Source organism: Leptodactylus fuscus, chromosome 10 (genome assembly GCF_031893055.1).
Source record: "Leptodactylus fuscus isolate aLepFus1 chromosome 10, aLepFus1.hap2, whole genome shotgun sequence".
Taxonomy (NCBI): domain Eukaryota; kingdom Metazoa; phylum Chordata; class Amphibia; order Anura; family Leptodactylidae; genus Leptodactylus; species Leptodactylus fuscus.
In genome coordinates this window covers 41481133-41498296 of record NC_134274.1, presented here as the reverse complement: position 1 = coordinate 41498296, position 17164 = coordinate 41481133, and the positions used below count along the sequence as shown (strand labels likewise).

General features: G+C 43.4%; 1 protein-coding gene across 1 annotated transcript in view; it reads left to right on the top strand.

The window, feature by feature from the left end:
* Positions 1 to 17164, top strand: part of OGDHL (oxoglutarate dehydrogenase L) — a 42321-nt gene that overhangs the window by 3834 nt on the left and 21323 nt on the right. The window contains exons 2-11 of the mRNA XM_075258312.1: positions 1099 to 1290; positions 3144 to 3246; positions 7491 to 7606; positions 7696 to 7850; positions 8673 to 8819; positions 9786 to 9876; positions 10024 to 10203; positions 11026 to 11154; positions 11260 to 11439; positions 11565 to 11717. Coding sequence (XP_075114413.1) covers positions 1099 to 1290; positions 3144 to 3246; positions 7491 to 7606; positions 7696 to 7850; positions 8673 to 8819; positions 9786 to 9876; positions 10024 to 10203; positions 11026 to 11154; positions 11260 to 11439; positions 11565 to 11717 — 1446 coding nt within the window. The remainder of the gene's footprint in view (positions 1 to 1098; positions 1291 to 3143; positions 3247 to 7490; positions 7607 to 7695; positions 7851 to 8672; positions 8820 to 9785; positions 9877 to 10023; positions 10204 to 11025; positions 11155 to 11259; positions 11440 to 11564; positions 11718 to 17164) is intronic.

Here is a 17164-nt window from a genome sequence, read left to right as displayed (position 1 = left end):
TAACTGTTCTTTCCCTCCATCACTATTGTGATCCCTCCTGTACAGCCGCCATTACATCCTTCTATCTACCTGGTGTAATTTTAAAAGCCATTTCCCAGTACATGATAGTTGGACGTTGTTTGCAGTGTGTCTCGATGGCACGACGATACCTCTTGTCAAGAAGATATGTGTTCACTATGAGATGTCTGTATGTGTTGCCTTGAATATGTTAGAAGACGTGATTCACTTCTTCTGTAATTGGTTATAGTGGGTGAGCAGACAGACACGCTCCGGTCTTTGACATGCAAGTCTTGTTGGCGTTATAGACTTGGAGATTGGAGATCGAATACCTCGCTCCCATTGGAATGTGTGTAAGCGGCTGAACACCAAGGGGTTAAGCGCATCATATATTCACTGTGCTTAACCCCTTGGTGTTGGGCCATTTGCACGCATTCCTATGGGAGTGAGGTATTTGATCGAGTACTACTCGCTCATCTCTATTGGAGATAGTAGAAGGGTGTTGACCAAGGAGGTCATGTTGGATTTTTATTTTATTACATTTATTTATTTTTTATCCTTTATTACCCTGTGAGCAATGAGAGTATCCACAATGTGTTTCTCTTATGTCTGGTTTATCATTGAGTAGGCGATATTTTAACGTCTAGTTATTCCAATAACGCAAGCCAGGTCTGGAAAGCCCAATACCATACCTCATCCCACCCTGACCACTGTAGTTTCCAAATCTGTTCAGCTATTCCAAAGATATAATCCCTTTTAGGATTGCTTCGAATTGGCGAATTCTATCCAAGTGAGCAGTTACATTGCATGACATACGGTACACAAGACCCTGTGCCCAGAGAATCCACAGTGTTTCCACCCACTTGGCTAGTATACCCTAATTTGTGTCAACCCTAAAAGGTCTTATATCTCTGGAATGGCTGAATAGATTACAAAACGCCGTAATACTCAGGCTGACAGTTCCTATTAGGGAAGTCCTGGGACCACCCCTTTAAATATCCTTTATCTAAGCTCCTCTCCATACAGATATTTCTGTTTTCTAAATTTAGGTTCTCTGAGACTCATAAAGATGTTTTTTTTTTTTTTTTTTTTTTATAACAGTCTTGGGATACGTTTTTCCGCCATGCTGATGCCAGGGCCTCGTCTGGTGAAGCCCATCAGATATCATCGGCAGCTGATATGCAAACTAAAGCGTTGTTGATTCGCAGCCAAGGTCTTGCTACGGCTCCATCCAAAGCGGAGAAGCTGGTGGAAGACCATCTGGCGGTGCAGTCATTAATCAGAGCGTACCAGGTAAACGCCTTATTACAAGATTACAGCTCTGGAATGGGATGGGCCTTATGTTCTATAATATTAACCCAGTATATCTACTGTACTGATGTGGCCTCTCCACGTAACACCATTTGATTAAGGGCTAGTTCACATGGGGCGGATTTTGGTGCGGAATCCTCCTCAAAATCCCCCCTCACAATAGAGGTCTATGTATTTTTCCGCTAGCGGTATGTTCCCGCTCATGGAAAAAAAGTGAGCTGCCCTTTCTTCATATGGAGTCCGCGGCATCCGCCTCGCAACAGCACCCTCCGGACTAGGCCCATTCATTTGGGCCGAATTCGGAGCGGAAAGATGCAACGGGATGCCGTGCACTGCAACGGCAGCTGCGACGGAATGTGCACAGACGGAATCCCCGTGTGAACTTGCTCTTAAGGTCCAGCATAGCTGATTTACTACTTAATACATTTTTATAGTGATCAGCATTTAAGATACATAGCTCCAAATCTCCTGCATATAGCATATTGTGTTACTATTTTACTATATGATGCTAATAAAGGGATCCTATCATTCAAACTCATTTTTTTTTTTCCTCACTAACAAGTCAGACTGTTCTTAAGAAAGGCTATTCTTCTCCTACCTTTAGATGTCTTCTCCGCGCCGCCGTTCCGTAGAAATCCTGGTTTCTCTCGGTATGCAAATGAGTTCTCTTGCAGCACTGGGGCAGGCCCCAGCACTCAAACTGCTCTGGGGGGCGTCCCCAATATTGCGAGAGAACTCTCCAGCGCCGCCTCCATCTTCAGGAACGGCCGCTTCACACGCCGCTTACAATACTGTGTAAGCAACCATTTTCTTGTGGCCGGCGGGCATTCACAGTCTGCTTTTCCCTAGGCCCGTGGCCTAGAAGTTTGAAGCCACTGCCGGAAGAAGACATGGAGAGCCCATTCCTGAAGAAGATGGAGGCAGCGCTGGAGAGTTGTTTCGCAGCATTGGGGACACCCCGGTGTTGTTTGAGTGCTGGGGCCTGCCCCAGTGCTGCGAGAGAACTCATTTGCATACCAACGAAAACCGGGATTTCTATGGAACGGTGGCGCGGAGAAGACTTCTAAAGGTAGGAGAAGAGTAGCCTTTCTTAAGGCTATTGCTACATGGTAGGCAGAAAAAAAGAGTTTTAATGATAGGATCCCTTTAAGGAAGACATCCATGTAAACCTGATTAGATACCAACCAAGGACCTCAGTGATACTAAGGCAACAATGCTCGGAGCCACCATGATTCCCAAAATGTTAATAATCTAATGTCCATTTTGGACCATTACTCATAGGGTATCACACCATGCTACATCGGGTGTATGTACGTATGGCTTACTAATGCATCCCTTGCACTTGATAAGCATTATTACTCTTATATACATATGTACTTGTTTTGTACATCACCTGTAGAAACAAAGGTGCCATTGTTCAGTCTAGTGCAGATCAGCAGCAAATAGACACTATATCATGACACTGTAGCGTAGGTCCCATTGGTCGTAACCATATAGACAGAAATAACATTAACCTTAATCTTCTAAACCATCATAAAACTTGTGTTAGGAATATCTCCTACATTAAGTAAACCAGTGTATATACATGTGGCTGGTTATAGGTTTAATAACGTAGATGGCCGTGGTTTCAGCCAGCAGTCTTGTCCTTACTTGTAGATCAGAGGGCACCATGCTTCAAGCTTGGATCCATTAGGAATTAATCAAGTCTTTTTTGGTGATTCCGTGGATGAAGAGACCGGGGGGCGCACAAACATTGGTAAGCATTGTCCCTGGCTAGTGGATGACCTTATCTTGTGATTTTTGTTTTCTTTGGCTTACCTCTTCAAATTGGACAGATCCGTGGGCATCACGTGGCGCAGCTGGACCCCCTTGGGATTTTGGATGCCGACTTGGACTCTTTTGTTCCATCTGATCTTATCACTACACTTGATAAACTTGGTGAGACTTCTGTAAACGCGTAGAGGTAGTGTGGTGAGCGCTCTATAGCTGACCTAGTGCTTATGGCTTGACCTTACTATGTTTGCTCTTCACCACCGGCCTGTAGATCATAGCATGGATTGCTCACTTCTATGTGTACGATTTTGCTTTCTGTAGTGATTGCATCCTTTGTGTAACTGCTTATAGATGTAGCCAAAAAAATTCCAAATTTTTTTTTATATATGACAAAAGGATTTTATATGAAGAATGTAGTCACCGAAGACAACTCCTTTGAAATAATAGCTACATCTATAGGTGTTATAGCTGAAGGTTTATGTTCGCCATCTTGTCTTGCCATGGATCATTGTTATTGTAGTAGACTTCATTGTTCTCAATGGACGTGAAGAAGAAAACGGCCAATGGACCCTGATGACCTATAATGGGATCCATTGGCTTTCTATGTATGGTGTTTTTCACTTTGCTTGAGAACAGACCTGATTATGTTGCTATTATTTTCTCCATGATTTTTTAATGGAAGAAACCTCCAATGCATATGTCTTTTGGATATAGCTTTACACATTGACTGTTTCGGGGAAAAGATGGGGTCTATAACCAACCTAGTGTTTACCCCTATTTAAAGAAGTATTGATATCAGGACCTACTTAAAATGTCCATGTCTTGCCCTTGCTTTAGTTTCATAGAAATCTGATTTACCTGTTTTTGGATGTGCACTTTTTGTAAACCGGTCCTATGGGTAGGGGACTTAAAGATAAGTGTAAACATGTCATTGTGACCATTGGTAGACTTGGGCCTAGTTCACACGGGGCACGGGATGGCATATTTTGGTCCTGATTTTTGACGCGGGAAGCCGCGTCGGAATAGGACCAAAATGCGCCTGTCGCGGCCTCCGACAGTAGCGGCTTCCCGCTCCAGAGTAGGCCCAAATGAATGTGCCCAGTTCGGAGGGTGCTGCCGCGAGGCGAATACCAGGGCTGAATCGGCTGCGGAATCCGCCTGAAGAAGGGGCAGCTTGCTTCTTTTTTCTGAGTGGCAACATGAAAAAAAAGTAAGCTAGCGGTCTGCATAGACCTCTCTTGCCCCGTGTGAACGAGCCCTTAGAATGTCAGAGAAAATCTAGCAAGTCTTACAGAACTGTAATCTGATTCGGAGCCTTAAAATTATGTCCTAGATATGGCTGTGTATTCTGTACTGTGTTGGGTTAAAGGGGCTCTATCGTTGGGAAAAGTCATTTTTAATAGAGATGAGCGAGTACTGTTCGGATCAGCCGATCCGAACAGCACGCTCCATTGAAATGAATAGATGCACCTGGTACTTCCGCTTTGACGGCGGCCGGCCGCTTAACCCCCCGCGTGCCGGCTACGTCCATTCATTTCTATGCGAGCGTGCTGTTTGGATCGGCTGATCCGAACAGTACTCGCTCATCTCTAATTTTTAACTAATCACATCCTTGCATAGGCTTTAGAAATGCTATTCCACACCTACCTTTAGTATGTAAATTGCCTCAGCGGTTTTTGGAGAAGTCAGTTTTTATTCATATGCTAATTAGACTGGTGCACGATGCATTGTGCAGCCCCTTTGCTATTGTTTCCTATGTATGTATACAGCACAGGCTGCTGCTGCTGATGACTCAGCTTCCTGTTTGCATACACACATAGGAGATAATAGGAGCGATGAGTGCTGCTGGGAACTTCCTGTGCTGGCTGGATGCTCATTAGCATATGAATAAAAACGGACTTATTCAGAAACTGAGGCAATCTACATACTAAAGGTAGGTGTGGAATAGACTTTCTAAAGGCTATGCAAGGATGTGATTAGTTAAAAATGACTCTTCCCAATGAAGAGTACACTGCTTAAAGGGGCACATTTACTTTGCTATTGTTGTGGGTCAGTGCACAATAGTTCACATAAATAAAGTAGAGGGAAGTGGGCTGGAAAATACTATGCTTGTGTCTGTCCCCTTAAGGCTGAGGCCCCACGTTGCGGAAACGCAGCTTTTTTCGTTGCGTTTTTTTTTTTTTTTGAGCCAAAGCCAAGAATGTCTACAAAAGGAATGGAGGATGTATAGGAGGCTCTTGTATGTCTTTCTGCTCCGTCTACTTCTGGCTTTGACTTAAAAAACCGCAACAAAATCTGCAACAAAAAAAGCTGCATTTACCCAACGTGGGACTTTAGCCTAAAAGTGTTTTTTGGGTTAAAAATATTGATCACCTATCCTCAGAACAGGTAATCAATAACAGATTGGGCACAGTCTGGCAATTTCATTTTTTTTGGTGTTGATAAACAGAGAGTGGAGCAGGAAGCAGACAGCGCTGTTCTCTGTGTAGTGGCCGCAGCAAGCTTGGCTTCTATTCCAGTGAATAGGAGCTGATCTGCATTATATTGGTCTGGCCACTGTACAGAGAACCGAGCTATCTGCTTCCTGCTCCATTCTCTGTATATTTGTTGCTGAGTACAGGTGATTTGTATGGTGCCGGGTGTGACTGACTTTTGAAAATCGCAGCATTTCAATTATACCTACGGAAATGCTGGTGTTTTATGTATAGGTATAAGGCTGCATTTACACGGGGTATTTTGGTCAGGATTTTGAGGCTGTATCTGCCTCAAAATCCTGACCAAAAAAGACATCTCCCATTGAAATTAAGTCAGTTCTTTTTTCTGGGAGCGGTTTGTTCCTGCTCCCAGAAAAAAGAAGCGACCTGCTCATTCTTCAGGTTGAGTCGCCTCGCGAATCCACCTGAAGACACTTCTTCCTTCCGACTAGGCCCATACGCTGCACCGGCATCCAGTCGCGGCTACCTATATTTTGGACCGGAATATGAGCTGGCCTCCGCCTCAGGTTCCGTACCAAAAAGCCCAGTGTGAACCCAGCCTTAAACACCAAGTTGGCTAGCATGTGTATGCTATAGTATCTTTCATGTGTGACCAAACCCTAAGAAGCCTGTTTCACCTTCTCTGATATTCTGAGGATTCTTAGTTATTCCGACTGTCTCCAAACCTTTAGCGTTTCCATCGGCTTCCTTGTATTATTTCTCAGGGCTATGAACTGTCTCGCTCTCCGAAGTCTGCGTGAGTGATTGATGGCTGTGTTTTTGAGTGTAAGGTATTGCATCTGTCATAAAGAGGTGGATGATCTGTAGCGGCTGAATGCTATTGTGCATAATAAACCTCTGGATTAATGAACTCCAGCTGCTTACAACGCTTCAAGAAGCTTTGTTGTTTTTCATTTTACCCACTTCATTCCTTTTTTTTTTTTTTTTTCCTTTTTAAGGAGTTGATTTATGATTTGCCTCCTTTATCAGAGATTGCTAAGTCGTCGTACAGATCTAGAACATGACATTTATTTTCCCTCATTTGAATTGCACCAAAAAAAGGTCAATTATAGCTTTTACGTTTCTTTGGTTACACGCCGCGTTTTTTACTTTTTGCCTTGGAAGGTATTTTATTCTTTCTTTATATTATTCATAGATTTTTAGTGTGGAGTGATTTTTTTTTTTTTTTTTTTTTTTTTTTTTTTTCTTCATTTTTGCTTATCTTCATTATTTTAAAATACAGAAGCCGCGAGCGAAGTTGTCCATGTATTGATCGCCTTGTGCCGCTTTTTTAAGGGGACAGTAATTCATAGTGTATTTAATTTGTCAGATTTAGTCATTTTCCATTAAGCGTTGACTTTTTTTTTTTTTTTTTTTTTTAATCCGTGACATTCATTTATAAATCTAGCAGACCTCCTTCTTCACTTTTCGAACTCCTCTCTGCCCTTCATCGTCTTTGCATCCCTGTATGTAGAAATATACATTAGTATTCTAGGCGTGATCGCCACGGGGTTAGGCATTTTTCTTCACAGTCTTCTACACCAACATATCAATGTGCTAAGTCTGTATAGTCAGATGGAGAACATCTACGGAGACAGATGTTTCAGTATTCTCCCAATCCTCCTGAAATTTGCCTTGAAATTAAACATTTGACAGATTTTTGTCAGAATTCACCCCCTGCTGTCGTGTTTTTGTGCATTGTTTTCCTCCCATCCATCCAACCTCCTGCTCATATATTCCTGTTTATATCCCTTTTATGTTAATAACCACTTATAACATGCATGTCTATTTCATGTTCAACTAGAATCAATGAACAAGATTTGCATGGCTTACTGAAAGTCTATTACATATTTTTCCACCTTGTTGTTGGTTATTATAGTATTTTGTTATCGAATTTTTGCTTTTTGTCTTAAAACAAATCAAACAAAAATTTAGGTTTTTATGGATTGCACGAGGGTGACCTAGATAAGGTTTTCCGGCTTCCGACCACCACTTACATTGGAGGTAGTGAAACTTCCCTTTCCTTGAGAGAAATCATTAAAAGACTGGAGGTAAGTCATGTTAAGTTTGGTTAGTTGTATCCGTGCTATTGCAAGAATTGCTGCTATATTAAGACGGATATGATTTCCACGCCTTTCAGAATTCCTATTGCCAGCACATCGGGTTGGAGTTCATGTTTATCAATGACGTAGAGCAATGCCAGTGGATCAGACAGAAGTTTGAGACCCCCAGCAGCATGAAATTTACAAATGAGGAAAAGAGAACCCTTTTAGCAAGATTAGTGCGTTCAACAAGGTAATAGAAGCATATTTCTTCCTTATTGTGTGAACAATGGACACAACATTTCTGGGTAGATTTCAGTTGTATGCCTGGGGTGGACCAAATTTATTAAGAGGCACCCTAATCTTGGATGTCTGTGTGGCAGTAACTGAAACTTAGATTTTTATGTCAGGGCGGGTTCACATCTGCACCTAGTCTCTGGGTTAGCCATTCTGGCGGGTTTCCGTCTTCTGCCCCGCGAAACTGGACAGGAGACGGAGACCTGGCAGTCAGCTTTCAAACCCATTCACTTGAATGGGATTGCGAAGGTGACCGCCCATGTGTGTCTTCTGCTTATCCGTGGGGAAACCATTATTTTTTTTTTTTTTTTTATAACCAGACACAAAGTCCTGCATGTCCGGCTAAAAAAAAGTTCCCCCTCGGACAGGCGAGCGGTCACCGTTGCAAACCTATTCAAGTGAATGGGTTTGAAAGCCGACCACTGGGTTTCCGTCTCCTGTCCAGTTTCTCGGGGCAGAAGATGGAAACCGGCCGCATTGTCTAAATCGGAGACCGGGCGCAGATGCGAACCCGCCCTCATAAGTAATGGTGAATGGGTTGTCCGTTCTAACCAAGTCCCACCCACACCTCATCCTTTTGTGCTTTTTTTTTTTTTTTTTTTTTTTTTTTTTTTTTAAATCGAAAGTCACATTTTTGGCATCAAAAATTGCATGTCGGTGTCCTTTCTTTTTGTCTGTAATTTAGAGTTCTGTTTTGCTACTGCCAAGTGTAATCAAGATTATTTATTCATATTGCCTTTTCCTAAAATTCAAGCTATTCCATCCTATTTTTCTTTAGGTTTGAAGACTTCCTAGCTCGCAAGTGGTCATCGGAGAAGAGGTTTGGTTTGGAAGGCTGTGAAGTGATGATTCCAGCACTGAAAGCCATCATCGATAAGTCTAGTGCGATGGGACTAGAGTATGTCATCTTGGGAATGCCTCATAGGTATGCTAAATACTACTTAAGAGTGTGGTAAGGAGCAGCACAGATGTAGTACAGCGCTGTACTGTAGGGAGGTGCTACTAGACAGATGGATCCTGAGAGTGAAGGTCACACAGTGTTGGCCTAGTATGTCCCATTCATAAATATCAGGCTCTGGAACACTACCAGTTACCTGCTGCTTAAAGGGATCCTATCATTAAAACACAATTTTTTTTTCTGCCTACCACGTAGGAATAGCCTTAAGAAAGGCTATTCTTCTCCTACCTTTAGATGTCTTTTCCGCGCCGCCGTTCCGTAGAAATCCCGGTTTTCATCGTTATAACTGGAGAACTCTCCAGCGCCGCCTCCATCTTCTTCAGGAACAGCCTCTCTTCACATCTTCTTCCGGCGTAGGTGGTCAAACTTCTAGGCCTCGGGAAGAGCCAACTGCACGTGCCCGCCAGTCACGAGAAAATGGCCGCTTACTTACTGTGTAAGTGGCCATTTTTCTTGCGGCTGCGGATGTGCACAGTCGACTCTGCCCGGGGCCTACAAGTTTGAAGCCTGCACCGGAAGAAGATGGAGGCAGCACTGGAGAGTTCCCCCAGTGCTGTTTGAGCGCTGGGGCCCACCCCTAGTTCTGCGAGAGAACTCATTTGCATACTGATGAAAACCGTGATTTCTACGGAACAGCGGCGTGGAGAAGACCTCTAAAGGTAGGAGAAGAATAGGCTTTCGTAAGGCTATTCCTACGTGGTAGGCAGAAAAAAACTGTGTTTTAATGATGGGATCCCTTTTAAATAGAGCGGTCCTGTATTTCCCTGGGTAATGTGTGACCAGGAGGGACAAAACCGTACAGGACGTTAGGTACTAAATCAGTGATTTAAAGAGGCCATATTGTACCAGATATTAGTTTTGTTGTAGCACAGCTGATGGCTTCTTTTACATCTGATGCTAAGGATATTGTGGATGTCGTGTTTTATCTCACAGAGGCAGACTTAATGTCTTGGCAAACGTAATCCGGAAAGATTTAGAGCAGATCTTTTGCCAGTTTGACCCTAAGTTGGAGGCTTCGGATGAGGTAATCGTCGTCTTCCTTTTTTTTTTTTTTTTTTTTTTTTCTTAAAATCTATTTAATGTGCGTTTTTTATGGCACCATAACCGTACTGATATACCTTACTGAACATTTATATTATAGCATTGATGAATGAAAAATATTTGTTTTCAGGGATCAGGAGACGTGAAGTATCATTTAGGAATGTACCACGAGCGCATTAACCGAGCCACGAACAAGAAAATCACCTTATCCTTGGTTGCAAATCCTTCTCATCTTGAGGCAGTCGATCCTGTTGTTCAGGGGAAAACCAAGGCAGAACAGTTTTACAGGGGTGACAATGAAGGAAAAAAGGTCCGTTCTCAGATATTAAGGGTCTACTGTTCAGATAGGTTATCAATATCGGATTGGTGAAGGTCTGAATCTTGCTGCTTCCACTGATATGTGAAGCGGTTGCGGTGCTCCAGCCAGCCACGAGGCCTCTTCATTTGGGCTAGTTCACACGGGGCTAGTGACTGCATATTTTGGTCCTGATTTTGATGCGGGAAGCTGTGTCTGTTGTGAGGCGGACATTGCGGCTGAAACAGCCATAGAATCCGCCAGAAGAAAGGGCAGCTCGCTTCTTTTTTAGTCAGTTTGTTCCTGGTCACAGAAAAAAGGATGCTAGCGGTCTACATAGACCTCTATTGTTAGGGGGCGGATCTTGAGGTGGATTCAGCGTCAAAATCCGCCCCCTCTTTCCCCTGTGTGAACAAGCCCTTACTAGGCCCAGTATCATACATTTTGTAGTGCCTGTGAGTGGTGCTGCAGCTTGGGACAGGGATATATGTATGACCAAATACAGCCACTACAGAATGTATAGGAAAGAAGAGGCTGCAGTATTCATCGAACAGCTGATTGGTGGTTGTGTCAGGTGTTGGACCCCAACCCAACTAAAAGGTATTTATTAGAGATGAGTGAATAGTATTCGATCGAATACCTCGCTCCCATAGGAATGTGTGTAAGTGGCCGAACACCAAGGGGTTAAGCGCAGTGAATATTTGATGCGCTTAACCCCTTGGTGTTCGGCCGCTTATACGCATTCCTATGGGAGCGAGGTATTCGATCGAATACTACTCGCTCATCTCTAGTATTTATATATGATCATTTGCACCTGTTTGTCTTATTTTTCTGTAGGTAATGTCAATTCTAGTCCATGGAGACGCGGCATTCGCAGGGCAGGGTGTTGTGTATGAGACCTTCCATCTCAGTGATCTTCCCTCTTACACCACCAATGGAACCATTCACGTTGTAGTCAATAACCAGGTAACATGGTCGTTTCTGAATATTTTCATACTGTAAAATGTATGACTATATATGAAATGTATTCGATTTCATCGTGGATGTGAAATTTTTTTTTTTTTTTTAAAGATTGGATTCACCACTGACCCTCGCATGGCTCGTTCATCTCCGTACCCTACTGACGTGGCTCGTGTTGTTAATGCACCCATATTCCACGTGAACGCCGATGATCCTGAAGCTGTAATGTATGTGTGCAGTGTGGCAGCCGAGTGGAGGAACACTTTTAATAAAGACGTTGTGGTAGATTTGGTAAGTCTTTGGAATGACCAAGAATAAAGTTGTCTTCCCTTTATTTCCTTAGATAAATTTACAGATGATGTGCCACATTCTTCTCAACATCAGATCTGACCTCTCTCGTTCTTTGTTCTTTTTAGGTTTGCTACCGTCGTAGTGGACACAATGAGATGGATGAGCCCATGTTCACTCAACCACTAATGTACAAACAGATCCACAAGCAGGTTCCGGTTGTGAAGAAATATGCCGACAAGTTGATTTCTGAGGGCATTGTTTCCCTTCAGGAGTTTGAGGTGCAGTACACTTAAAGCAAATCACTAGACTTGGTTAATATCTATACAAAAGGGGCATCCTCCATTTTTGTTTGTGATGGGCAGGGATCACACTGATTGAACCCCCATCAATCGGATGGCATATCCTAGCAGTATGCTACCAATGTCCACCATGAGACCACCCTTGGATTCCTCACACCACTACACTTGTACTTGCAATATACTTTTGTCCTGCTCATTCAGTTTTGTGCCGTGAGCTTCTTCAGTTGCTGCCAGATTTGGGCCTACAACTTAAAGGTGTTGCCTGGGATAGCTATAAAGGGTTTGGTTTCCTACTACAAATTGCATTTCTATTTTTGTGGCTCATGTTTGCTATTGTAGCTCTCCATCCCCATTCAGATGTATTGGACTGAGCTGCAATCCGAGACACAACCCATGCACAAAGTGGTAGTGTTTTTTTTGGATAGAAAGCAGTTTCTATTGTATAATCTAAGACAGGGGTCGGCAACCCCTGGCACGCGTGCCAAGACTGGCACGCGAGGCATATTTTGCTGGCACGGCAGCCAGCCTGCAACTTTCATACAAAAATTGAGAGAGAGCGCGCGTCCCTTCAGTGCTCTGCTATAGAGCTGAGGACACGCCCCCTTCTCTCACTGCCCACCAATCAGAGGTGAGCCTCTCACTGCACAGGATAAGGGCTCCCTGGACCTGCTGCTACATGTGAGGAGGAGCTCCTGCCCTCTGCAGCCTGAGGAGAGAGAGGAAGCTCCGGGAGCAAAGTGAAAGTAAAAACACCAGGTACGTGTGTTACTAACTATTCTCATTAATGTCAGGCATTTGGGGTTATTACTTTAGTGTTAGTAACTCCATGTACCTCACATTAATAGCAATTAACCCCATCATGTCCCTCACATTAACCCTGTGTGGCTCACATAAGGGTTACTGAGGTGTGAGACATATGGAGGTACTAATAAAGGACCTATATAATGAAGATATTCACTTATTACCTCCATATGTCTCACATATCAGTGTCCCTTATGTAAAGCACACAGGGGGTTAATGTGAAGGACATGATGGGGTTAACTGCTATTAATATGAGGCACATTGAGTTAACCTGTAATGCACATGACCAGACTCTATCTACAACTGTGGATAAAAGTACAGACCTATATATTTCAATTGACCCATATATACAGCCATTATTTTTGTGGCTGTGTATCTGGGCCAAATTGAAGAGCTGAAAACTATTGAGCAGATCCTATATGTGTCCTATACATACCCTATATCTGTCCTATACGTCCCCTATATCTGTCCTATACGTCCCCTATATCTGTCCTATACGTCCCCTATATCTGCCCTATACATCCCCTATATCTGTCCTATACATCCCCTATATCTGTCTGCATTTGCAGCCCTGTTAATTCATTTTTAACATATAGGTCAGTGAAAACCACATCCATGCCATTTGTATGCAGGAGGCGTAAGGCTGAGGCCCCACATTGCAGAAATGCAGCATTTTTGTTGCAGATTTTCATGCGGTTTATTTCAACCAAAGCTAAAAATGGCTACAGAAGGAATGGGAAATATATAGGAAGCTTCTTATACGTTTCCCTTCTGCTTAATCTACTCCTGGCTCAGGCTCAGAAAAACGCAGCAAAATATGTAACAAAAAAAGCTGTGTTCCAACAACGCGGGGGCCTTAGGCTAAAGCCCCACGTTGCAGAAACAGCTTTTTTTCGTTGCAGATTTTGCAGGTTTTTTTTTTTTAGCCGAAGCCAGGAGTAGATTGAGCAGGAGGGAGACATATATAAGAAGCTTCCTATATATTTCCCATTCGTTTTCTAGCCATTCTTGGCTTTGACGTAAAAAAAAAAAACGCAGCTAAATCTGCAATAAAAAAGCTGCATTTTTGTAATGTGGGGCCTCAGCCTTAGTGTGATTCTATTGGGTGGTGACACTGTAACTAGATGCAATTAAAGCCAAATCCAGTTCCTGGGCACCAGTGCGGCCACTTTGTTGAAAGTGTGACACCCATTAATTCCTGGCTGGGGTTTTGCTGTTGCTGCACCGCCAGGAACTAAAAGTGACAAATTAATCTGCGTTTCACTTAGGGAGCGTTCACACTACCGTCTGTGTCCGTCAGACAATGTCCGCTGCTAATGTCTGTTCAAAATCTTGTGTGGACATTAGCAGCGGACACTAGCTGTGTCTGTGACATTTTGCATTGATTTAAATGGACATTGGGTGCGTTCGTTTACTGTTCGTGGGTGTCCTTAAGTGTCCGTTCCCAAAGATGTCCGACTTTTCAAGCGGACAGAAAAACCTACATGTCGGGTTTTGCTGTCCGCTTGAAAAGTCGGACATCTTTGAGAACGGACACTTAAGGACACCCACAGACAGTAAAAGAACGCACCCGATGTCCATTTAAATCAATGCAAAATGTCACGGACACAGCTAGTGTCCGATGCTAATGTCCGTGCAAGATTTTGAACGGACATTAGCAGCGGACACTAGCTGTCGGACACAGACGGTAGTGTGAACGCTCCCTTACAGAAAACTGAAGTTACTAACGTCCAAGGACTGGATGTAGCATACAGGTACATTGTGTGTCAGAGCTTTACAGGTATGACCTTACACTGCTCCCAGTCACATACATTACCACTAATTGTGGGTTACGCATGTACTTACATTGCTTCTAAAGGAAAAGCACATGTATATCCAGGCAAATAGTGGTGAGCGCATGTGGCTGGGAGCGCAGTATGACAGCACCCCTATGTTGTGGTTTGTGCTATATGACTAGTGTAGGTGTCGTCAGCTTTACAATTATTGCTCGGCACTCCGAGGACCTCATCTTTGATTTTTTTAATTTAAATCGGCACACCGAACAAAAATGGTTGCCTACCCCTGATCTAAGACAACTTGTAACACCGATCAATCAGGAGATGCTTTAAAGGGATCCTAACTCATAGGAATAGCCTTAAGAAAGGCTATTCTTCTCCTACCTTTTAGATGTCTCTCTGCGCTGCTGTTCGGTAGAAATCCAGGTTTTCTTCGGTATGCAAATGAGTTCTCTCGCAACACTGGGGTGTCCTCAATGCTGCGCGAGAACTCTCCAGCGCCACCTCCATCTTCTTTTGAAACACCCTCTCCCTTCGTCGTCTTCCTTCCGGCTTTCAATCTTCTAGGCCTTGTGTAGAGCCAACTGCGCATGCCAATGGCCACAAGAAAATGGCCGCTTACACCAGCTTACTGTGTAAGCGACCATTTTCTTGTGCCCATTGGCATGGGCAGTCTGCTCTGCACGCAGCCTGATGGCAGAGCTGACTGCGCATGCCTAGAAGATTGAAACCCAGGACGGGAGAGGGCTTTCCTAAATAAGATGGAGGCCTTGCTGGAGAGTTCTCTGTAGCATTTGGGACATACCCAGTGCTGTTTGAGCGCTGGTGCCTGCCCCTAGTGCTGCAAGAGAACTCATTTGCATACCGAAACCAATCAGACTCTGCCTTTATGGGACTTAGATGGCTATGGACCAATTTAACCCTAAGTCCCAAAAGGCAGAGTTTGATTGGTTGACAACACATTCTAAAAGTATCATGGGTACTTTTCCCTGTGGTAATTGCAAGGCATGCCCATCCATTCTCAAAGGAAGAACCTTTTCAAGCACTTCGATTGGCAAACAGTATGATATACGCAGTTTTATCAGCTGTAAGACCTGTGGCATTAGCTATCTTGCCACATGCGTCTGTGGTATGCAGTATGTGGGGAAAGCTGTCAGAGAATTCCGCAGACGCATCAGAGAACATGTCAATGATATATTGCGGGAGGAACCTACATCTCTTTCAAGACATGTTAGAGAGAGACATGGAGGAGACATTGAGGTTATTAAATTAAATTTGGTTTTATATACTGCTCTCGCTACCCGTAACATTCAACCTCCCAGTGTTTTTACTTAGCTCCAAGTTCCAGGTTTCCCATTGTTTTTAATGGGTTCTTCCCTCCTTGGGGATGATTTAGTGTCCAATCAATATATATCCCCATATATTACTGGACCATGTGATATCCAGTGGTTTCTTAGGAGAATAGCTTTTCTTAAGGCTATTCCTACGTGTTAGTGAGAAAAAAAAGGGTATCCAATGATAGGATCCCTTTAAGGGGTAGTTCTACAATCAAAATGTATCTAGAGCAATGTCTCTTTTAGAAGAGATGAATAAAAGACTGAATTCATGCTTTTTTAATTCATTTTGGCAGTCGCAGGATGATCGCTCATTGACCACTGGTGCCACATATCACTATAAAGATCTTTTGTCAGATGAGACGTTATGTGTAATGGCTGCCGGTACATTTAGTTATGTCAGCTGGCGGTGAAGTCATATGGAGAAGACTTTTATAAATGGGCTAGTCTATAAATCTTGTGAATGTGGCCTTCAGTTCTGGTACTTACATCTGTGATCGACCATTATGAGGTGTAAAGGTTACTCAGTCTGGTGAGATCATACAAGATTTATTGAAAATTGTTTTTTTCCAGAGCCTATGATAGAACGTTAAAGGGGCACTTGTTACTGACGTGCTGTATACCGTATTTTGGTTAATAATTCATGTTCTTTGATATTAGTGCTACTGTTTAGACGTGTAGCTTTTGACTGAAATCATGAGATTTTTTTCCTATTGTAACTTCTTATACCTGTATCACTGATTCTTTCACTGGCCCATGAAGGGGAAGCAAGGCTCACCAGAATATCAGGAAGAAATATCATGCTGGCTAGTTATTGGTGACAATGTTGTTCTAACCTGGTCTGAGTAAATAGCTCCATTTTATTTTATTTAATTTTTTTTTTTCTCCCAATTAAAGGAACTCTATCAGCAAAATTATACTGTATAAGCCCCACATGTGCCTGAATAGCCGCTAATGGTATTTTAAAAGCCCCCTGTTTTAAACTAAGACTGTAAAAACATATATGCAAGTTATACTTACGGTGCACAGTGGGTGGTCCGTGTACTTGTGGTCGTCATCTTCGGTCCCGTCCTCCTCTGGTGTCTTCTTCCAGCGATGTCCTCCTTCCAAGCCATCTTCTTTTCACCAGCGGGTTGTGCTTAAATCCCATGTGTGTGCAGTAGCGCTCCCTCCGGAGCGCTCTGGTGCCATTTTTGTCGTAGTTCTAAGGGGAACTGAGCATGCTCGGTATGCTCTGTTCCATTTAGAACTACGCGAGCGAACTGCTATTGACAAAAATGGCACTGGAGCGTGCGCAGTAGCACTCCGGAGGGAGTGCTACTGCACACGCGCGGGATTTAAACACAACCCGTCGGTGAAAAGAAGAAGGCATGGAAGGAGGACGTTGCTGGAAGAAGACACCAGAGGAAGGCGGGACCGAAGATGACAACCACAAGTGCGCGAACTGCCCACCGTGCATGGTAAGTATAATTTGTAGCGATGAGCGAACAGTGAAATACATGAGATTCGATATTCG